Source organism: Alexandromys fortis, unplaced genomic scaffold, assembly GCF_014885135.2.
Source record: "Alexandromys fortis isolate MF-2015 unplaced genomic scaffold, M_Fortis_MF-2015_v1.1 scaffold_29, whole genome shotgun sequence".
Classification (NCBI taxonomy): Eukaryota; Metazoa; Chordata; class Mammalia; order Rodentia; family Cricetidae; genus Alexandromys; species Alexandromys fortis.
The window spans coordinates 12,378,874-12,401,695 of record NW_026067891.1 but is presented as its reverse complement, the minus strand read 5'-3'; the positions used below and the strand labels follow the sequence as shown (position 1 = coordinate 12,401,695).

General features: G+C 49.9%; 1 protein-coding gene across 3 annotated transcripts in view; it reads right to left on the bottom strand.

Moving 5' to 3' along the window:
• Ciita (class II major histocompatibility complex transactivator) overlaps window positions 1-22,822 on the bottom strand; it is a 47,236-nt gene that overhangs the window by 13,402 nt on the left and 11,012 nt on the right. For 2 of the 3 annotated variants that reach the window (XM_050137129.1, XM_050137146.1), the window contains exons 2-13: window positions 14,532-14,675; window positions 14,268-14,363; window positions 12,753-12,815; window positions 12,531-12,611; window positions 9,905-9,949; window positions 8,868-9,014; window positions 8,601-8,735; window positions 6,948-7,112; window positions 6,179-6,247; window positions 2,433-4,068; window positions 1,494-1,652; window positions 525-596 (exon numbers count right to left, since the gene is read on the bottom strand). In XM_050137129.1, coding sequence (XP_049993086.1) covers window positions 525-596; window positions 1,494-1,652; window positions 2,433-4,068; window positions 6,179-6,247; window positions 6,948-7,112; window positions 8,601-8,735; window positions 8,868-9,014; window positions 9,905-9,949; window positions 12,531-12,611; window positions 12,753-12,815; window positions 14,268-14,363; window positions 14,532-14,675 — 2,812 coding nt within the window. The remainder of the gene's footprint in view (window positions 1-524; window positions 597-1,493; window positions 1,653-2,432; window positions 4,069-6,178; window positions 6,248-6,947; window positions 7,113-8,600; window positions 8,736-8,867; window positions 9,015-9,904; window positions 9,950-12,530; window positions 12,612-12,752; window positions 12,816-14,267; window positions 14,364-14,531; window positions 14,676-22,822) is intronic. The other variant, XM_050137138.1, reaches the window with a different exon arrangement.

Below are 22,822 nucleotides of genomic sequence, written 5' to 3'. Positions count from 1 at the left end.
GTTCACATGCATGTGTGTCTTAGTGCACATGTGTGTGTATGTTATATGAGTATATGTGAATGAGAGTGTGTGTGAACAAATGTGTGAGTGTGTTATATGTGTGCTTGTCAACGTGTGTATGTGTGTGTTATATGTGTGTATGTTGTATATGTTATATGTATGTATGTGAGTGTGTGTAAGGCATCTGTGTTGTTTGTGAGTGCATGAGTGAGTGTGTGCAAGGCATGCATGCACAAGTGTGTGAGTGTGTTATATGTGTGCATGTGAGTGTGTGAACATGTAAGTGTGTGCATTGTATATGGGGTGGGGTGTACATGTGTGTTGTCCTGCAAACGAACCAGTTTTCTGCTCTTCTGAGCATCTCCTGCACTCACCCAGCAATGGATGCTGCTTTCCCAGTGGTAACTGAGAGGGCAGGAATCATCCAGCTCTATCCAGCCGCTCACCACGCCTCTGACCCCAGACCAGCTAAGATGGCAGAAACAACCTTGGGTTACTGAGGCAACTGTCCACCCTTCACTTACGCAAACTCTAGCTTCTTAAGGTCCCGGATGGCAGGAAGATCTGGAGCTGCATCCTCCGAGGGATTTCTCAGCCTAGAGAGAAAGGGCTTCAGTAAGTGGGGGTAGCCCCATGGGTGTACTGCCAAGACTGTCTTCCTTGGGAGCTGTTGTTGATCCTCCACTGAAAAGAATGACTTTAGGGGGCTGGAGAGACAGCTCAGTGGTTGAGTTTGTATTGCTCTTGCAGAGAATCGGAGTTTGGCTCATAGCTGCCTGTAACTCCAGTTCTAAAGGATGTTGATGCCCTCTTCTGGCCTCACAGGCACTCAGACACACATGTATACACATACTTAAAAATAAAACACTTTTAAAAGAGGAGACTTAGGGCCAGGCAGAGTGCCGTGAGCCTATTTATTACCAGTCATATGAGAGGTTGAGAGGAGGATCATAAATCAGAGGCCAGCTTCAACTACATATCCAATCCCAGGCCAGCCTGACCAAACAACTTTTAGTAACACCCTGTCTCTAAATAAAAACTAAAAGTGGAGATTAGCTCAGTGATAGAGAACTTGCCTAGCATGTGTGAGGTCCAGAGAGAGAAAGACAGGCACTCAGCAACACCTAGGTCTTAGGCGATGCTGTATCCCCTCTTCTTTGTCCTCTGTACCTTGGCTCTATTATGGCTGAAATGGGACCAGGTTGCATGAGAGGCTGCGATGGTCCCTTCAGTTAGCAGATGCCGATGGGATCCTTGTTAATCCCCAGCAGGTGATGTCTCCTTGGCTTTAGCCAAGGGTCTGGCTTAGAATGGGGCAAAGGGCAAAATCTGGGTCCCTGACTGGGTGGACTGCAGCGGAGGGCCTGGGTGGCCAAACCAAGAGTCAGGGCACTGGACAGCTCTGTGGACAGGACAAGCATGTGACAGACGCAGCCCACCCGCATAGCCTGGAGCCACCTCCTACCCCCCCCCCCCCCCCCCCGGCTTCTCACCTCTGGGTCTGCACCAAGCTGTCCAGGTCTTCCACATCCTTGGGAGACTTGGCCTTGAATGGCTCAATGGTGAATTTCTCCTCTGCTGCCTGGAGTAGCTGGGACTCTCCCTGCTGCCGTAGGGACTCCCATAGCACCATTGTGTCGCTCAAGGAGGCCCTGTGGAGGGAGGGCCTCAGACCTAGGCACAGTGGCCGGGCTACACGACAGGGGTGTGGCTCCATGAGGGGACCGCCTATCTCCTCAGATCCTTTCCTTTCTTAGCTTGATCTCCACCTCCTGTGACCTCACAGGCCCTTATTGCTCTACCTTTCTCGAAAAGGCCCACTTTTTCTCTGACTACCAGGAAGCTCAGTGCTAAATTCCCGGCATACCTGTGGCAGACCTCATAACTTGAGTAAAATCTGTTTATCGGGAACATGGGAGGAAGTTTTTCTGGAGAGACCCTGAAGTGCTCAAGCAAACTGCAAAATGGACTTGAATGAGTCAAATGAGAGAATTCAGAGCCCATTCGAGGTGCAGGGTGTCCTTGCAGGGCTGCGAGCACCCCTGGAACCCGACCTCATTCTCATTCTGGGAAGGCTGCTCTGCCGCCTGAATACGAAGAGCAGAGAAAGAGGAGACTGAGGCTAGACGCACAGGGGCCATGTCTCCGAGAAAATGGTGGCACACGGTGGCAACTGAAGGATGGGTACAATCTGGACGTGGGCTAGGCTGAGACTGTAAATGTGTTCCAGCGCCTGGTGCGTGGCAGGCATTCAAATATTGGTTAGAACAATGGCACTCTCCCCCACAGGCTGTGTGGCTAATTACCTTTCTCTGACCCCCAGCATTGTCATCTTAAAAGCAGAGGGGACTGTCCTGCCCATCTGACACCGTGCTCATAGGATAGGGGTCCCCAGAGCTACAGTCCATGTCTGCCCTGTGTCCTACCCACACCTGAAACTGGTGACACAGCTCAGTCCCACGAGGTTCCCCAGTCCAGAGGGCTCAATGCCAGTCTGACGAAGGTCCAGGGAGAAGTCCTGGCTGGCCGTCTCTAGGGCCCTGCTCAGCATGTGCACATCTGGGGGTGTGAGCCGGGTGCCCAGGAAGGAGAGATGCTCAGGGAGCTGGTGTGTTACATGCTCCCAAATCCCAGGTTCCTGTGTCTCATGGGCACAATGTAGCAGCTCCAGCAGCCGGCTGGCCCGCAGCGTCCCCAGCTGTAGGCGCTTCAGGTACCTGGTAAGAACTTTCCGTTTCTTTTCTGTCACTGCAGGCTCCACCAGCGCTCCCAGGCAGTGGGTTTGAGGCTGGAAAACCAATCCAGCCAGAAACCGTGGTACACCCTCCAGCCAGTTGTCATAGGGTCTCTTCTTCCTTGGGGTCAAGGCCAGGTACTGTGGCAGCTCCTTGTCTCTGATTTCATCACACTGTGCCAGCCACACAGCACCCAGGAAGCACTGTAGCAGAAAACTAGAGAAGGCCAGCTGGTCCTCTGTGGTCCCCAGGGTGGGCTGCACCAAGCCTTGGGTCACTGCCCAGGTCCTCATCTCCACGGATAGTAACTGGGTCTCTTGCAAGGTGCTTTGGTGTCTGCGGCCCAGCTCCCAGGCCAGCTTGGCCAGCTCAGTTAAGGCCCCCGGAGGACTGTCTCGGACTGCAGGGCCTAGCAGGCTGACATAGAGTCCTGTAAGTGTACCAGGCAGCTGGGCCTCTGTGCCCTGTTCCAGCAGGGCCTTGGAGAGCTGGCACACAGCCCTGCACAGAGCAGGACTGTGACTGTGGGTGAGGAGAAAAGGCTGGCGCTCCAGGAGGCCCAGGGCCTTGTCTTGGTCCCCTGCTGTCCCTGAGTTCTCAAAGTAGTGCCTCATATAAGTCTGGGCCTGTTTAGTAGAAAAGCTGGGCACCTCGAAGATGGCGTCTGCCTTGCTCAGGCTCTGAGCCAGGCGGCCCCGGGGCCGGGCAGTGAGGAGCAGGGTACAGCCGCGCAGCAGCTTCCTCTGGAACAGTCCAGCTAGCAGTCCCCGGAAGGAGCAGGGCTCTGGGGGCAGAGGTCCACATGGTCCGTGCAGGAGACCATCTTGGGCCTCTAGCTCCTCAAAAGCATCTAGAATGAGCAGGACACGGTCCGGTTGCCTCACAATGTGACCTAAGACCTCATCATCCATGACCAGTGGCTGCAGGCTTGGGGGACAGAGCAGATCACGCAGGTAGTAAGAGTCGCCTGGACGATCCAAGTAGTGACATGGGACATAGAAGACAAAGTCATATTGTGGCAACTGGCCACGGGCCCAGGTCTGACTCACCATCCGGGCCCAGTGGCTCTTGCCTTGGCCAGCCTTGCCCAGCACAGCGACCACCTGTGTCTCTCGTGGCCACCGGCCGTTGCCGACAAGCACCTCAGCTAGGCCACTATGGGCTAGCTGGCGCTCTGTCCAGTCTGGAGTGGCTAGCTCCCTTTCCTGGCTCTTGTTGCTGCCTCTCTCCAACCTGGCCCGTACCAGCTCTATGGCTACCATGGGACTGCTCAGGCTCTCGGGCTCCACCTGGTACTTGTCCTGCAGGGAGTGCTGGAACCGTTCCACAGACTCTGGGAAAGCCAAGGGTGAGCCAGAGAGTTAGCAAAGTGGGGGGTGGGAAGGGGAGGTGGCCAGAGCCTCCCTCACCTCAGTTTCCCATCCACTGCTCAGTTTATGGCCCATTCACTCATCCACACACATTAATTTTCTCTTTATCCATTTCTTTCTGCTTTTAAATTATTTATGAGATGGGGGCTCATATAAGCCAGACTGCTCTTGAACTCACTTAATAGCTGAGATGACCTTGAACTTCTAGTCTTCCTGCTTCCACCTCCTTAGTGTTGTGGTCTTGGGGTTGAACCCAGGGCTTATTTATGCTAAGCAAGCAGGCCACCGGCTGGGCTACAGTCCACCGGCTGGGCTACAGTCCCAAACCCTTTTGTAGCTTTTGATTCAGAATCTTACTCTGTAGCCCAGGATGACCTCTAACTCAACTATATCTTGCTACTCCGTGGTGTGTGTGTGTGTGTGTGTGTGTGTGTGTGTGTGTGTGTGTCTGGGGGAAGGATGTTTATTGTGGATGAAACCCAGGGTGTCCAGCTTTCAGGGCACTTCCTCTACCACTAAACTGCTCCCCAGCCCCTTTAGTTACCACTAGGCTGGGCAACTCATCCATATGGGGTTTGGAAGGAGAACTGGTTATTTGTGGATTCATCATGTTAGGTGAGATGAGCCAGGCTCAGAAAGACATATATCACATGTTTCCTTTCATATGTGGAGCCTGGAAACACACACACAGACAGATACATAGATATAGATAATATATATGCATATATGTATGTGTGTATGCATGTGTGTGTGTGTGTGTGTGTGTGTGTAGGGGGCATGAAAATAGAAGTAAGAGCATTAAGTGGCAGGAAGGGGACCATTGGGAAAGAAGGAAATGGAACAGCAGATGATAAGGGTGTGAGTACGAATAAAATACTTTTTATATATGTATGAAATTATCAGGATGAAATCCATCATTTTAACAATGATGTACTTCCTGCTAAACCTGCAAACCTGAGTTCCACCCCTGGCGCCTCATGGTGGAAGGAGAGAACCGACTCCTGCAAGACATTCTCTTACGTGTGTACTATGCACGGACACATGCACACATATATACACACATATGCAGACACACACTGAATAAAAAACAAATAAATACTTGTAATTCAAGGCCTTTGAAAAGACAGTGGAACTGGTGAGGCTTTAGCTGTTGGTAGAGTATTTGCCTTGTGAGTATGAAGCCCTGGGGTTCAAAACCATGAATGTGGTAGTACATGCCTATAATCCCTGGAATTGGGACATAAAGACAGGAGGATCAGAAATTCAAAGTTTTCCTTAACTACATAGCAAGTTGGAAAGAAAGAAAGAGAATAGGAGAAAAGGAAGAAAGGAAGACGAAGGCAGTGGGCATGGTGTTGCACAGCTATAATCTTAGTGCTCAGGAGACTGAGACAGTAGGGATGAGTTCAAGGCCAGTATATATTACAGTCAGGTCAAGGGTGGGAGCTACATAGCGAGAGTCTGTCTCTGAACAAATAATGTCAACAGCAACAAAAAGAGCTAAATCTTGGGAGCCCATGTGTCTGAGTCAAATCCTGCTTCCTCTGTTTGTGTGGCCATGAACATCTGTACGCCCGTTTGTGTGGCCACGAACATCTGTACGCCTGTTTGTGTGGCCATGAACATCTGTATGCCCCACTATGCTTCGGGACAGTTCATCTGTGAAATGGGGGTGATGCAGGGGCTGGAAAGGTATTAATGCAAAGCTTAGGGGTGGACCTGGAAAAACCGTCCAGTGGCTTAGCTTTCTCTCACTTCCCCTGGCAATCCTTCCCTTCTACTACCCCACACTTCCTTCACCCACTCACTCACTCTCTCCTCTTCTATCCTCTCCCTCACAAGGCAAGCTCAGTTTCCACAGGTGACTCCTAGGAATAGGGACTTATGTCCTGCGTACTACTGCTTGGGTGGCTGAGCAGAAGCTGCAACAGTGGGGAAATCAATTGGGCGATGAATGAAAGAATAAGTAATAAATGAACGAGCAAGTGCGCTGACGAGGGGCTGGCTAAGTATTGCATGGGTGAAGCTTTTTGTATCAGGTCTCCAGGACAGAGGGGCTCAATAGTAACTCACCTGGCCATTTTGGAAGCTTGATGGAAGACTCGGGACCTTCCTGGCATGGGGAGGGGGATGTTGTGTCCTCTGAGGATGGAGAAACAAATGTCAATCAGAGTCTTGAGTGTCCCCATGGACTCCTGCCAGTATTAGGGGCAACCAGAGGACAGAACCACGTGCCTGAGCCTCCAAGGCCAGGTCACAAGAAGGCAGCTCAACTGTAAATGAGATCCTTATTTTAGCCAGCTGTACTTACAAACAAACACCTTTTAACCTTTGCAGTGTTTTAAAGATCACTGCAAGCCAGGCACTGTAGTATCTGTAATTCTAGCCTTCAGGGGGTGAGGTAGGGGGATTTTTGCAAGTTTAGAGTCAGACTAATAGGCATATACTGAGTTGCAGGCCAGCTGAGGATGTACAGCAAGACCCTGTCTCCAAACAAAGAAAAGCAAAATTTAAAAGTATGGGATTCAATAAAGTCTGGGATTCCAGCTTTAGAAGGCCCCATCAGGCTGGGTGTGCTCTTACACCCTAAAGATCAACAGGAGGTCTGTGGCTTGTGGCTCTGCTTGGATGGACAGACATGTTCCAGTTGTCACCCAACCCTCAGTCACACTCCCTGCTTCACCAGACCTCACACACCCTCCCTCACACACCCTTCCTCATGACCAGTCACCCATGAATGTGGCTTGCCCACCTCTTCAGGCAGCTCTGACTGACTGAGAAATATCCTGCCCCAAGCCCTCTGTCCTGGTTTCAAAGCCTTTCTTAGAGTCCCGGTCCTCACCTGTCTCATTAACACGGGAGGTGAGCGCAGGTTCAGGCATACTGGGCAGGTCAGCTGCAGATGGTGCAAAGGGGCTGGTGGAGCCCGGCCGCCCTGGGGATTTGGGGAGGCTGGGGACAGTGGGGCTGCCTGAAGGGACTGCTTGGTTGACTTGGGGCATCTCACCTGTACGGAAGGAAAAGAGGGGCATAAGAACCGTTAGGGACTCATCCAGGAGTGTGCTGTGGAGTGTGAACTGACCTTCCCAGGGTGAGGGTGCTGCATCGACTGAATAGCTAGAGCTTCTGTGGCTGCAAAGTTGCAGGTCAATTGTCTTGGGATGTCTTTAGCACCCACCCTCGTAGACATTAATTGCCTACCTCTGTGTTTGGCCTAGCATCCTTAAGACTTCAGGTAAAAAATCCTTTTGGCAATGTACCAGGAGATGCCTTTTCCACCCACTCAAAGGCTAAGAATGGCAGAAGGTAGCATCCGAGGACTCTAGCAGAGGTACCCTACCTTGCTGTAACCTGCCTGGGGTTTCTACTAATTCATCTGAAAGATGACCTGGCTTATAACTCTCTTTGTTCTGTTACTATTAAAAGTTCATTTAGCTGTTGTCACGCTGGATTGAGGTATTTAGGGCATGGTAAATCTGTGTTCCTGGCAATAGTCTCTCCCATCCGGCTCCAGAATAAATGAGTTCTTCCTGCTGTTGAGGTGAGTGTTCGGTGAGTTTGGGGAGAGAGGAAACCTCCTAGTGAAGGCATTTCAGGGTGAAACTAGGGAGGGAACCCCAAGTTATATCCAGCTCCCATCTGTGAAGTGGACACAGTCAGCTCACAGGGTGCTCAGGACAGATGCTTCCTGGCACTTGTACACGTTAGGAGTCGCTCCCTTGCTTCTGGGACACCATTATCTTAAATAGAAACAGTCATGCAACCCTAAAAGGAGCTTGTGGATTGTAGTGGAACCATCCTAATCCCTGAGAGTCCAGACATGCCTTCCCAGGGCTTATTGGAAGCCTCAGTATGGTGTGTCAACAGGCACCATTTAGCTGATCAGAGAAAAGGCAAATTAGAGAGAGCCGTGCAAGGATGCACACAAGACTGCCCACAGCACACTGAAGAGGGGCAAGGAGAGAGTTAACTCTGGAGTCTCTTATTGTTGGCTTCATAATGAGTGCCACTGAGTTTAAAGGTAAAGCTGAGGCTGCTTGCTTGTTTGTTTCAGGTATGGAGAGATAGCTCAGTGGCAAAGTGCAAGTACTACTTATCCGGAGGTCCTGAGTTTGGCTCCCAGAATCCATGTTAGGATGCTCACAACAACCTGTAACTCCAGCTCCAGAGAGAAGTCACCACTGGCTTCTTCAGGAACTGCAGTAAAGCATTCTCATGTGTGTGTGCACATACACAATTAAAACAAAATCTTTTTTAACTTTTTTTTTTTTGGGTAAACTAAGCCGAGAGGAAATAGTGACACAGAAGCCTGTGAGTCTGGTCACCTATGCAGACCACCTTGACTTTGGGGAAAATGAGGATAGAGGAAGGTGTTTTTGGGAGGGAGGATTCATGACTAGGCGCTGTGTCACAATTCCAAGTGCCTGCAGGGGACAGCAGGTCGGGAAGGGAGGAAGGAGAGACCCTCAGCTGCGATCCTGGCTTGTATACTCACCATGGTAGATCAGAACACTGGAGAGACCTGTGCCAGCCCCTGAGATTTGCAAAAGTCCCTGGGGCAGAGTGGGAAGAAGCTGGATGTGTCCAATGGGGAGATCCAGACAGTTCAATGAGGACCTAGAGGGGGGCCCTGCAGGAGACAGAGGCAGTGAGCGGGGACCATCCACAGCACCCATTTTTGTACTTCTGTTTAGTGATGTGGGGTAAACATTCAGCTCCCTCCCAAGGGGCTCTCATTTCTCACATCTTCTCCTCAACATACCAGATGTCTGAACAGCTCCCTCCAGGTATAAATGGCTGGACACTGGCTCTTGACTAGATAGAGCAGGTGATAAACAAGGCATGGCGGAGAGGCTTGCTGGCCCCATCAGGAAGCTGCCAGTCAATATGGGCACGGAAGAGGGCTCGGCTGTGAGAAAGGGGTGGGTTAGAGGCTGGATGGACACCTGGAATGGGGCAGGCCTCCAAGACAGCAAGAATCTTTCTCTTGGGAGTTGAAGGAAATGCCTGTCCCCCTCTGACCCCAAGTAGCTGGGTTTCTCAGCTGTTGATCTATGCCAAAAAATACCCAGCCTTTCCTTGTGGCTGGGCTTTGGGGCCTCCCTAGAAACCTCACATAAGAAACCTATGACTTGGCCCATAACTCCGGCCCCTCCCACCCGAAGACAGCAGGTCCCTAAACTCTTGGGAGACTAAGTGCCACCCTCAGCCTCCAGCTTCTGTCCAATGGATGGGAGCAGTACCACGTGCTCCCATGAGGGTGGACATGACACTCCTACTAAATGGGAGAACTGTGAGCTGTGAGATGGTCCTGCTCCCTCATCAGGGTGGGACTCCCTAAGCTACCTCTCCATCATCTTGGGGGATCCATGGAAGCTAGTAGGAGAGAGGTTTGGAGGGGACGGAATAAGAGTCTCCACCACGGCGCAGGCTGAGGAATCACCATCTCTGTTTGTTCTTCACTCACTCCCTCATAGCTGTGTGATCTTAGGCAGGTAACTTCATTTCTCTGAGCTATTTCCTTCCCTCTCTCCCTTGGTCTCTCTCTTTGGATTTCCCTTCCTCCTATCCTCTCTTCCTTTTTCTCTCTCTTCCCCCTTCTTCCCTCTGTCCCCTCCTTCTTCCTTTCTTCTTCCATGATGCTAGAATACAACCTAGGGCCTTGTTCACAATAGGCACACATTTAACCCCTGAACTACTCCCAACCCCAATTCCTGGTGTTCAATGCTGGCTTGTGCTACATTTGAGGATGCCTATGCTCCCCCATAAGTGGCTCTCTGGATCATATGCCCATCTCACCTAGCTTCCTGTGCTTGGAGTCTGTAGCATGCTCTTCTGTGGAGCCTGCAGAGAGAACCTGAGATCAGTGGCCCTGGGTTGGGATGCGACCAGCCATGGGACTTTGTTGGTTCTCAACAGGTCATGTGACCTTGCCTGAGGACTTGAGGTACTGTGCCCCACTTCCTCCCTACTCCTCAGGGTGTTGGCCAGTTCTTGTTTGAGCCCAAGTCTCAGCTACAAGAATCTCGGCAGGTAGGTGACAGTAGAGGAGAGGCAGAGGCATAAAGTCACAGATCAGGTGAGGTTAGAGCCCGCTGCTCTGGGCTCTGCCCAGGTTGCCCCCATAGCCTGCCAGAGAGCTCTAATGCTCTCTATGGATGCTATACCCTTGCAAGCACTTGTCCACTTGCAGACAACAGTGAAAAGCAGAGAATGTCTTAACAGATCAGTGGCAAAACCCATGTCCCTCAACAAGAGACCTGTGCAGCCAACTGTGGGGGCAGCCACCCAAGAACCCAGCTTGGGCCAGATGTGAAAGAGTCAGGATGCTGGAGGGTATGTGGCAAGGGGAATCATAGGCTGTAATTTACTAGGAAGGTGCCAAAAGGAGACAGGTAGATGGGTCAAGGAATCTACCAATGGGTGAAGCAACTCAAGGCACATAGGTCCTAATATTAACTATGGAATTCAAGAAGAGGGGAGATATGCTTGCTCACAGAGGGACTCATACCTTAGCTCAGTGTAGAGGCAGAGAGGGAGGAAGGGACAGAGGGATGGGAGAATAGAGGGACAGTGGGAGAGAAGAAGGCGAGGAGGCAGGAAGGGAGGAAGGGAGGCAGGTAGGGAGGAAGGCAGGAAGGGGGGAGGGAGGGATGGAGGGAGGGAGGCAGGGAGGGAGGTTGGGTGTAGGGAAGAAAAGAAGGGAGATAGGAAGGGAAGAGGGAGAGAAAGGGCAAAAGGAAAGAGAGCGGAGGGGCCTGTGAAGTGGCTCAGTGGGTACAATACTTGTAATGCAGCCCAGAGACCCAAGTTCAATCCCCAGAACCACGTGAAGGTGAAAAGACAGAACTGACTCTGCAAAGCTGTCTGACACGGACATGCTCATATAGCATGCGTGTGCCCACACATGCAATAATAAAGAAGAAAGAAATTTGCAAAGAGGAAGGAAGAGAAGAAAAGAGAGAAGAAGAAGAAGAAGAAGAAGAAGAAGAAGAAGAAGAAGAAGAAGAAGAAGAAGAAGAAGAAGAAGAAGAAGAGGAGGAGGAGGAGAAGTGGGAGGGGTGTTCTGGAGACAGATCCTTGTGTTCTCCAACAGTAATCTGGAAATGCCCTCCAAGACATGGTAAGGGCAGAGAGTGAAATAGTGTGTGCATATGTATGTGTGTATTTGTATACATGTACATACGTTTGTGTGTGTATGCATATGTACATATGTGTATATATTGTGCATATATGTAAGTGTATGTTCATATGTATGTTTGTATGTGTGGTGGGGTGGAGCAGGTGATAGAGTATTTCTGACAAGGTTCAGAGGGAGAGGTAGACACAAACTGCCTTCAGAGGGAAGTGCTAAGGAAGGGATGGGCTGGAGGCAAACTCTCCCACTGCCCATTCTTGGCACACTAGATTACAGCACACACCAGATTCCCATGCCCACCAGTAAATAGATGTGCAAGGCCTGGGGTTGCAGCTCAGTGTAGAGTGTTTGTGTAGCATTCCAAAGGCTTGGGCTTCATCCCCACAACACACACGTGCTCATGCACACACACACACACCAACCTCTCACAAGAAACAAACATAAACTAGAGAGATATCACAGAGCACCATCCCCCTCTTCTGGCCTCTGTAGGCACCAAACACACATGTGGTACACAGACATGCATGCAGGTAAAACACTCATACACATAAAATAAACACATTAAAAGAGAGATAAACGTGAATAAGACAGTGACTTTATGTGGATGAGTGGTCAGGGAGGGCTTCCTGGATGGAGTGGGCTAATAGTTTGGAAGGACCTAACTATGGGAAAAGAGGAAGTGCTTTAGGAAGAGGGACAATGTGGCAGTCTGCATGGGCTGCAGCCTGGGGAAGAGTGTAGCCAATGTAGTGTCTCTCTGTGAGCCAGAAGAAGAGGAAGAATGGCACACACAGGCCTTTCAGAATGTATCCTGTGACAGCTGGAGGGTCAGCAAAGCAGGGATGCCATAATCTGTATGGCGAAGCACCCAGGACCATTAGATGAGGACAGACTAAGTAGGCAAGAGACTGGGCAGGAGGCTCAGAGAGGTGTAGATACCTAGCCAAGGTTGAATAGCTCATGAACAGCTATTCAAGATTCCAATCCAATCCTGGCTGAGGCCACACCCATCGCTTAAAGAGACCCTCCATCTGATACCCCAAGGGAAGGGGAAGTGGGACTCAAAAGTCATTGAGGAACAGGAACCGAAGCAGCCCACAGAGACTCTACCAGGAGGAGGGAGCTTTGCTCTTGAGATGCCTGTTCCTCCCTGGGAAGCAGTGGCAGGGATTGTGGTGGGGAGGCAGACAGGACTTAATGGAGTAACTGTGACCACAGCAGGCTGCAGAGATAAGGAGGGACTAGATCTGAGAAAGGCCAGACTAGGTCAAGGAGGGGCTCACTCACGTCTCTTCTGGGGCCTCTGTGCTTCTTCTCCAGAAACTTCCATGCTCTCACTGAAGCCTTCCTCTGCTCCAATGTGCTCTACTTTGAAGAAACACCAGAGACCCATGTCACAATCCCAGAGCCCCCAGTTGGGTCTCTACAGTGAGTACCTGCGGCTGCCAGGCATTTGTTCAGGTCAGGAAGAAACTGAGGCAGGACCACTATCAGCATCCCCCGACTTACTGAAAAGGTCCTTGCTGAGGCCCTCCAGCTGGGTGTCCTGAAACACGTACTGATCCAGTTCCGCTGCCAGGAGAGGAAGCACAAAGTCAGTCAGAAGGTCTCCCGAAAGTCCTACCGTGGGTCAAGCCCAGGGGCTGCAACCTTCTGAGTCTGGTGCACAGTAGGGTCTCTATAAATGTGGCTGAGTGTAAGCTTAATGAACAACAGACAGACATTGCCTTTCATGGAATGAGTAAAAGTATATGCTCATGAAAACATATCTACATCATAAAATAACTCCAAGAAGAACAGTAATGCTGGCCTTCGGGTTGAGCTCAAACTCGGTCTTTATTCTCCACTAGCTTCATTTGCTGGACAATCTTGAGCTGATTGCTTAATGTTTCTGGTTCCTGTTTCCTCATCTGATCAAAGAGAACAAACAGCACATACTATCCAGAGGTGGACACAAATGATCAGACGTGTGTTCGGAGCATTCAACATGGTAGACCGGAGGCACTCCTGAAGTGATGGCAAATGATGTGGTACGTGATTTGGAGCTAGTGGGAAGACATTTGCATGGTCGGGAACTCGCTGTGCATGTGCGTGTGCATGTGTGTGCGTGCGTGTGTGCGTGCGTGCGCATGTGTGTGCATGCACATGTGTGTATGTGTGTGTGCATACTTGTGTATGTATACTCACATGCACCAGTGCCATGGAATGTATGTAGAGGTCAGAGGGCAACTAGCATGAATCAGTTCTTTCCTTCCACCTTAAACTCAGGTCATTAGGCTTGGTGGCAATTGCTATTCACCCACAGGGCTACCCTTCTGGCCCTGAATCTCTTTTCAAAGCTGGACACGCCTTAGCAACCTGCTCAATCTCAGGCGCTTCCTTTTCATGCTTAAGTCAGGACCTGGAAGTGAGGAAGCCCTGGCAGCGGATTTCACATCTGCTCCTGGCCATGTGCATCAGCCTTGAGGCTGCACCACCTCCCTCAGCCTCAGTTTCCTCCTCTGTAAGCAGGAAGCTCTCACACCAAGGACTTGGTTGGCCATACAGTGTAGCAATGGACACGCTGCCAGTGTCAGTTGCTGCAGTGGCAGACTCAGTGGCTCAGAGTACCTGGAGAAGGGCATTTGGTGTGTGCCTATGATACTGCACTTGGGGAGCTGAGGCTGGAGGATTGCCATGAGTTTGAGACTGGCCTGGGGTGTATAGTGAGTTGCAGGACAGCCTGGGCTAGATAAGACCCTGTCTCAAAAATAAAATAAAATGAACATAACACAAAAATCATAAAAGGAAAGAAAGGAAGGGAAGTACCATGGCCATGGTTGGCTTGACAGCCATCAGGGAAGGGACCCAACTCCCTTAGTCCTCCTTCCTCCTTTCTCCCTGTCGTCCTCTTCCAGCCCTAACTGCTCCCCCTAGCTACAATTTTGGTGGGAGGGAAATTTTTGTTGTTCAAGGTGACCCAGGGAGGTTAGTGAATGAGAATTTTTTTCTCTGTCCTTTCTCTGGTCTCCACCACCTTCTTACCGATGTTGGCATAGGCCTCCCTGGTCTCTTCATCCCCTTCCATGTCCTGCAGCAGCTTGCTGAATTGGTCACAGTTGATGGTGTCTGTGTCCGGCTCTGGAAGGGAAAAGCCCCAAGGGTGAATCCTGGGAGTCTGGAAGGAGGGGTGATGGGGAAGGAGAGCAACAGTCTCCAGTTGAGGGGCAGTGCAATGGGCTGGGAGCTGTCCGTGGTCCTGACGCTTGCTGACTGTCTTAGCCAGCAGAGGGGAGGAACGAGGCTCACCTGAGCTGAGCTCTATCTCCTCCCCAGCCAGGTCCATCTGGTCATACAAGTGGTAGAGGTGGAGGGGGTCAGCATCGCTGTTAAGGAGCTCCAGGTAGCTGCCCTCTGGAAGCCCCAATTCCATGGTGGCACACAGACTATGACCTGGGAGGAAAGACACACTCACTCAGCTGTCTCACAGGTGGTAGGAAAAGGCAGAGCATGAACATCCAAGACTGATGAGGGCTGGGAGTGGGAGGAGCCAGAGGGCGTGAATAAAGGGGCATCAGGCGCTGAGATGGGAGTTTGAGGCCCAGCTGTGGGGCCTTACAAGTGACAAGTGACTTACCCTCTCTAAGTATCAGTTCTCTGGAGACATGGGGAGAACCTTGAAAGGCCAAGGGTGGCGTGGTGCAGTGTGACAGTCACATGGCAACCTCCAGTCAAAGGAAGTTCATTATGTTGGGGGACTCAGAGAAGGGACTCTCCTCTCCCAGTTTGGATCCTCTCGCCACACTAAACCTGCTTCCACTCACACCCAGGGCTCTCAATGCCTCTGGGGGCCATGTTCCACATGTTTCTGCTTGCTTAGGAATTTCTTCAAAAGTCACTGAAATAGACCCTCTCCTCTGCTGGAAGTTCCGAAAGAGGTGGAAGGCAGAGATAACCCTGCTCACCCCAATGTGAAGAAGGGTTCTCTTTAGCTGCCCCAGCCCAGGGCAGACGGCTCAAGTCATGTGGGGATGAACAAAGAAAGACCCTGCCCACTTAGCACCTTTAATGGTTAATCTTGATTATCACCTTGCCAGGATCTAGAATTACCGAGGAGATAAGCTTGTGGCCAGGCCTATGAGTTTCTAGACTGCAGTGACTGAGACGGGAGGACCCATCCTAAATGCAAGCAGCATCACTCTGTGGGCTAGGGGTTCAGAACTGAGCAGCAGCATGCATCTCCCTCTGCCTCCTGATTGTGGATGCAGTGTGAGCCACTTCCTCCCTCTGCTGTCACCGTGCCTTCCGGATACAATGTCCCTTCAAACGTAAGCCAAGGGTCCCTTACGTTGTTCTTGTCAAGTGTTTGTTACGGCGATGAGACCGGTAGCTATCACAGTGCCCTGCCCCAAGCCTGCAGCACATTCCCGCACACTAGACTCCCCTCACCTAGGACCGGTGCAGGGAAGATTGCACAGATACTCTGAGTTCCTCGTACTGTATGACGAGCTTCACACATGTGCCCCCTCAGGTCTCATCGCACCTTAACTAATTACTTTCCTGTCTCTCAGGTGAAGAACCAGATTACAATAATGAGTGGCCGACCACATCCTCTGCTGCTGCCATGGGAGGGACTGTTACTTGAGAAGGGGACATGTGGGTGACAAGACAATTTCCTCTTCTAAGAAATGTCTGCGCACACCAGAGGGCAGGGGCTGCCTTTTGGCGAATGGGCCGTCTGCAAACTGCCCTTCCCTGAGGCTTCCACACCTACCTAAGCTGCCACCCCAGTGCATCCCACCATTCCAGCCCCACAGTGGAGGCTTTGTTTTGTTTCTCTGGGTTAATGGTAATGATGAGAGATGAAAGGTTCAATGAACTCAAGATTTTAAAGGTTCCCAAAGTGTCCACTGAATGGACAGCAAGTGTGATGGTAGCTGCTGCTGTGCTGCAGTTAGGAAGATAATATTTTATGTGTATAGGCCGGCGTGTGAGGGAAGTGCTCATGGCAGTCAAGAGAAGGTGTTGTAGCCCCAGAGATGGAGTTACAGGTGGTCAGAAGAAGGCGTTGTAGCCCCGGAGATGGAGTTACAGGTGGTCAGAAGAAGGCGTTGTAGCCCTGGAGATGGAGTTACAGGTGGTCAGAAGAAGGCGTTGTAGCCCTGGAGATGGAGTTACAGGTGGTCAGAAGAAGGCATTGTAGCCCCAGAGATGGAGTTACAGGCAGTTGTGAGCAACCTGATGGAATGCTGGGGACTGAACTCTGCCCCTCTGAAAGAGCTGCCAGCACCATTAACACTTGAGACATCTCTCCAGGCCCACATAATTTTTTTTTAAATGAACAATACTGTGTTCTTGATACCTTGTAAGCTGTCTGGAATTTGGGGGTAGTGGTGACCCTGTTCCAAGAGCTCATGGAAGAAGATGAAGACTAGGATTGGGCAAGAGGAGGCAAGTACCATAGACAAAGGAGGAAATGGCTTTCAGGCCTGTGTCTCAGAGTGGGCAGGAGGCTCAAGAGCATGACACAGAGGAGACTGACGGAAACTGCTACTCTCAGCTAGGACTTTCACTTCCTTCAGGGGCTTCAGGTGATCTCAAGAGACAGAAGAGAAACCGAGGCACGTAAGCAATATTGAGAGACTGGGCTGTGATGTAGCTCAGTGGTAGATCACCTGCCTAGCATGTGAAAGACCTTGGATTACATCCCCAGTGCACACACATGCACTCACACACACACACACACACACACACACACACACACACCACAGAAAGCTGTGCTGAGGGACTTTGGAGTTTAGAAGGGAAAAAGGAGGTCTGGTATTTCCTTTGAAGTCAGGAAGCTTGGAAGGCTCATGTATGAGAAGGTTCACATCAGGAATCTCTGGAAATGCTGCAATTGTTTGACTCTTGGTTGCCACTGTGAATGGCAGGTTGAAGTATGGCTTCAAAACTGGGCCTTGAATCAAGTCCATGATATTAGTGGTTTTGTTTCCTAAGCTAATGAGTGGATTTGAGTGGTGTGTGTGCATACATGTATGTTCATATGGCCAACACAATGTTTCTCTTCAGATCATACAATCTGCTATTGCTAACAACCCCAATTCCTGACTGTCCTCTAGAGGTTAGTAATTCTCAGTTATGACTTCTTCAGCTCCTGGTTTGCCCCTCTTGCCTTGGAGGCTGTCTTAGGTCCTTCTGGCTTGGAAGAAGCCTTCTTGCTGCAAAAGACGACTCAGGATAGTCACTAGGACAGGGTCAATATGAGTGAACTGAGGACCGCAACTGTCCTGAGCACAGAGATGTCAAGGGAACACAGAGCTGCAGCTGTGTGGTGCTGGGAAAGGTGATCTGAGAGGAATTCGCCCTCTGGTTGTCCTCACCCTGTTGCCAAGCTTGTCCTCTCTGACCCAGAACCCTCAACCATCTTGGCATTTCTATCCCAGCTCCCTAGCTCCACTGGGCTCAGAGCAGCCCCCCAGCATATGGCAAGATATAGTAATTAGAAAAACTGGAAATAGATTTGGTTTTGGTCCCTGTCAGCAACCCACAGGGCTTTTCCATGGTGGAGGTGGGAGAGAGGAAGCAAGGGTAGCCCAACCATGGGATGACTAAGTTCACAACAGCCCAATGGCACAAGACCAAAGCAAGAGTCATGGGCCCTGAGAGCCAAGCCCTGTCTGCTTTGGAGGCTGTGTGACTCTGGGAAAACCCTTTCCCGTCTCCAGTTACCAAGGCTGTCATCTATTACATAAGAGAGTTGCAGGGGAACAATGGCTTTCAAGTGACATTTTACAAGGATTCCAGATCCTTTAACAAATGAGAAAAAATTGTTGTTTGAAAGGGCATCGAGGAGCCCAGAACCTCCTTTTCTCTAAAAGGGGCTTCACAGAATAGTTTAAAAGCACAGCTGTAGTTGGGTGTGATCATACAGGTCTGCAATACCAACTGCCCAAGAAGACGAGGCAGGAGGATCATGAGTTTGAGGGCAACATAGGCTTTATAGTGAGACCTCATCTCAAGCACACAAAACAACAACACTGAGATCCAAGCCTGGTGGAAGGTCTTGTGACACCAGCTTCAAGTGGCAGCAGGAAGACTGCAGGTTCAAGGCCAGTCTGGGCTACATAACAAAAGGTAAACACAGGGTTGATATATAGAGAGCCACCACTCAACATGGGGGAGGCCCTGAGTCCTTCCCTCAGGACTATAAGACAGAAGCAAACTGAACAGCTACCAACAACTTTTCTGAGTGGAAGACACTGACCCAACTTGTGTAGTGCCAACTTCACGTCACTCCAAATGGCTGCCAGAGCCTGGGCAGAGCCACAGAGGAACAATGGCTGGAGTGTTGTAGTTTATGGGGCAGGGAAACCACTCTGGAAGACACTGCCATCATGGACGCACTGCTCCAAACCCACACTGGTCCAAACTCATGGAATGCGCCCTACCAAGACTGAACCCAAACTTTGACTTTGAATATGAGGTGCTGTTGCAGAGTCAAAGATGGTGACCTGGACTGCTAAGGGATGCAGGTGGGTAGCTGGGGAGGCTATGCATTCATGGACACAGTAGATGAGAAAAAAACACAACTCTCTGACTTCTCTTAAATATCACCACAACCCTAACAATGTTTCAAAAAGTGAAGAAGCAAGCAAGTAAACAATCTAAAGAAGATCAAGGCTAGGGAGATGGCTCAGGCACGAAAATGCCTGCTACACAAGAGCGAGGGCCTCAGTTTGGATCCCCAGGACACACATAAGAAGTCCAGCAAGGTCGTGTGTGTCTTATTCATAGTGCCTGAGCATGGGCACAGGCAGATTTCCCAGAACTCACTAATCAATCAGTGTAGACAATCAATCAATGACCTCCAGGTTCAGTGAGGGACCTTGTTAGAATAATAAGATTTGCACATGCTACCCTCACACCCACATGCACATGTATACACACGAACACCATACCACACACACAGGATGGAGAGAGAAAGCAACAATAATGAAGAAGGCTGGGCATGGTGTTAAGTGCCTGCAGTGGGGAGGTATAGACAGAAGGATTCATGGAGTTTACTGACCATCCACCTAGCCTAGTCAGAGAGCCCAAGATTCCAGCAAGAGACACTATCTCAGAAATGTGGGAGCTTTACTGTCATTTAATCTGCGTCTCTTCCTCTCCAGGTGTAATTACCATCCCAAGTTTCGCCCCTTGTGGTGGGATATAGAATCTAGAGATATGAGCTCTGTCACTGAGCTATGCTCCCAGGCCTTGGATTTGGGATTGATATTCCTTTGGAGGGCATTTTGTTTTTCTTCTGAGATAGGGTCTCTCTGTGCAGCCCAGGCTGTCCTGGAACTCAGTTTCCCTGCCTCAGCTCTCAAGTGCACTAACTACCTGGCAGCTATCTCTACATGTAACACCCAGAACCCCCCATAATGCTCCTTTCCTCACACCTGACGCTGAAGAATGAGTGGAGCTAGGGCTGAAGAGATGGCTCAGTGGTTAAGAGCGCTTGCACTTCTTGCAGAGGACTTGAGTTTGGACTCCGGCACCCACGGCAGACAGCTCACGGCTCTCTGTAACTCCAGCTCCAGAGGATCCAACACCTTCGGCCTCTGCGGACACCTACACTCATATGCCCACCTGCATAGACATGCACACCTACACATAATTAAAAATGATACAAAAATAAATATTGTTTTAAAAAGAAGGGAGGCTTAATTCCCAAAGCCCCAAGCCTATTCCCTTGCCAGGCAGACTCCACATCTTAGCTTGCCTGGCTCCTCCCATAGTTCCCTGCATTCCGCCATATTTCCCATACTCCCCTCAGCTGGCAACTTCAGGGGCAGGTCAGATACTTCTTCCATTCTTCTGGGTTTCTTTTTGAAAACGTCTCGGCTGCCCTCCATAGTGTGACCTGGCCCTTGGCCTGGACTTCTCCACAGCCTCATCTTCCTCCCCTCTAACTCAGTGTTGTCCAGTCTGCTCTGGACTGTTGCTTGACAATGCCCAACTTACTTACTCTAGTATCTTCCTTATACTAACAAAAATGTTACTAGAGGAGAAATGCAAATGTGGGTTTATTGTTTGGGATTATTCACGATGATGATATGAGATATGGTCTCATTTTTTAACCTTGGCTGGCCTGTAATTTGCTATATAGACCAGGCTGGCCTTGAACTGTCAGAGATCTGCCAGCCTCTGCCATCAATGAGCTGGCATTGAAAGCATGTGCAACCACATGTTTGGGGTCTTTATTTGTTTGTTTGAGAAAGGGTCTCATTGTATCTTTCAGCCCCTAAGTGCTGGGGTTACAGATGTGTGTCACTGTCTTACTCAAATATACTTATTTTAAAAGAAAGTTACTCAGCGGGTAAAGGGGGTTCCCAGGAGCCACAAGCTGGAAGGAGAGAATTGGCTTCCACAGGATGTCCTCTGACCTGCACAGGCATGCCATGGTACTGGCTCCCAAACCTGCACAACCAAATAAATGAATAAATGTACAAAGAAATAACTGAAACCATCTGGCAGGGTGTGGTGGTTCACGCCTGTAATCCCAGCACTCCGGAGGCGGAAGGAGATGATGGTACTGAACACAGCATGAAGCCAGTGGGGCTAGAATGAGACTAACACATAAAAGAAAAAAAAATTTTGAAATTAAAAACAAGTAGCCTAACAGATTATATAGGCTGCTGGGCGTGGTCCTGCTCACTTCAGTTGTAATCTTGGCACTTTGCAGAGGCAGAGGTAGAGTCAGGAGATTGCCAGCTTGGAGAACAGAGTGAGAACCTTATACCCAGATCTCAAAATTATAACCCAAACAACTACAAATACAACAAAAAAGGAAAATAAGACAAAGTTCAAAGGCAGAAACAAGCTGCGTACACCCCAAAGCTGCCTACGAGCATGACACATGGTCTCTCTGTGTTAGAATAGTCTTCCCTTGTGCTCGTTCCTGGGGTGCAGCAGAGATGAACCCTGAAGATGTGCTAAGAAAGGAAGCCAGACACTGAAGGACTGCACTTACACAAAGCACTCAGAGCAGTAGGAATCAGAGAGCCAGATGCAGAATGGAAGTCACCAGGGACCAGGAGAGGGGGAGATACTGCTCCATTGCTCAGAGTTTTCATTTGGGAGTGGGGCGGAAAATTTTAGAGACAGAGGTAGCGATGGTTCCAGAACACTATGAGCATGCTCAGTAGTAGATTTAGGTTGCACGTTTTCACCATGATTTTACAGTAATACTTTCTATCATTGTCTTGAGCTGCCAGGAAACAATGATGCCACCTGCCACCAAAACAAAACAGCACTATTGAAATAGCATCAACTTCTCCAGCACTGTGTTAACGTAGTGGCAACCCCCCGGAACCCCCAGTTCTCAGGGGACCTGAGCAGGAGGATGGCATGTTTGAGTCTCGCTGAGCTACATCCAGACCTTATCTCAAAAGAGGGGAGAGAGAGCTAGCAAGATGTGCCCAGTGGCCCAGTGGGTAAAGGCGCCTGCGGCCAAGCCTGACGAGCTACATTCAATCTCCAGGACCCACGTGGTGGTAGGAGAGAACCAACTCTTGCAGGGTTATCCTCTGACCTCCACATACGCATGTTGGTACATGTGCCGCCCCTTTCCACACCACAGCTAGATAAATAATAAACAGAATGCAATTACAAAGAGGAGGAAGAGAAAGAGACGAAGGGGGAAGGAATGAGAGAGTGAGACCAGAATGAGGAAGTGGAGGAAGAGCAGGGGGACGAGGAGGAAATCACTAGTCTGTTAAAGACACTGACAGAGAAGCCCAGATTCTCTTTTGAGTAAGGGTTCCCCGAGTGAGAGGCTTCCTCGGCCACTGCCTCTTTGTGACACTCCTTTGGGTGTACACCAGTTCTCTCAAAGCCCTTTCCTTCTGACACACACTAGTGGGTTTCCGAAGCACTCCTGCGTGAGTTGGACAGCTGTCCAGAAATCTCTTGTGTTTTGCATGTTCTACAGAGCAGTGAGGGTGAAGGGAAGCCATTTGTCAGCCAGGATGAGTGAAGAGAAGCCTGAGAGTCAAAGCTAGAAGCTTCCCCACCCTAGCCACTCCCCTGATTGCCCGAGACAGGGCCTTGGCACAGCATCCTCCTGAGTGCCCGAGACAGGGCCTTGGCGCAGCATCCTCCAGTTTATTTCCAGAATGTACGCCAAATAAAATATCTGGCCCATCAGATGACCTTTGCTCTACTAACTGCCAGGTTTCTCTTTGATAGTCTGCTCAGAGCCCAAGAACATTCGTGGGAATTCACGTCTGCTACCCAGGCAGCAGACAGGATTCTCAGGAGATCTGGGTTCAAATCCTCTCAACAGCTTGCTTTAGGACTTTTGACAAAACAAAATCAAACATAAACATATTAATTAATACATGTGATTATATATACTTTTATAGGTTATGTGTATATATAAATTATATATTGCTTGATTATGAGTTTAAAGTAAATTAATATATGTGAATATATTAGCATGTACTTAAAAACAACAACAAAAGACCACTTCCCCAGACTCAGTTTCCCCAGATCACATTAGTGCTTCTCCTTGAAAGTTGCTAGAATCAGCACGGAGAGGTTAGTTAACC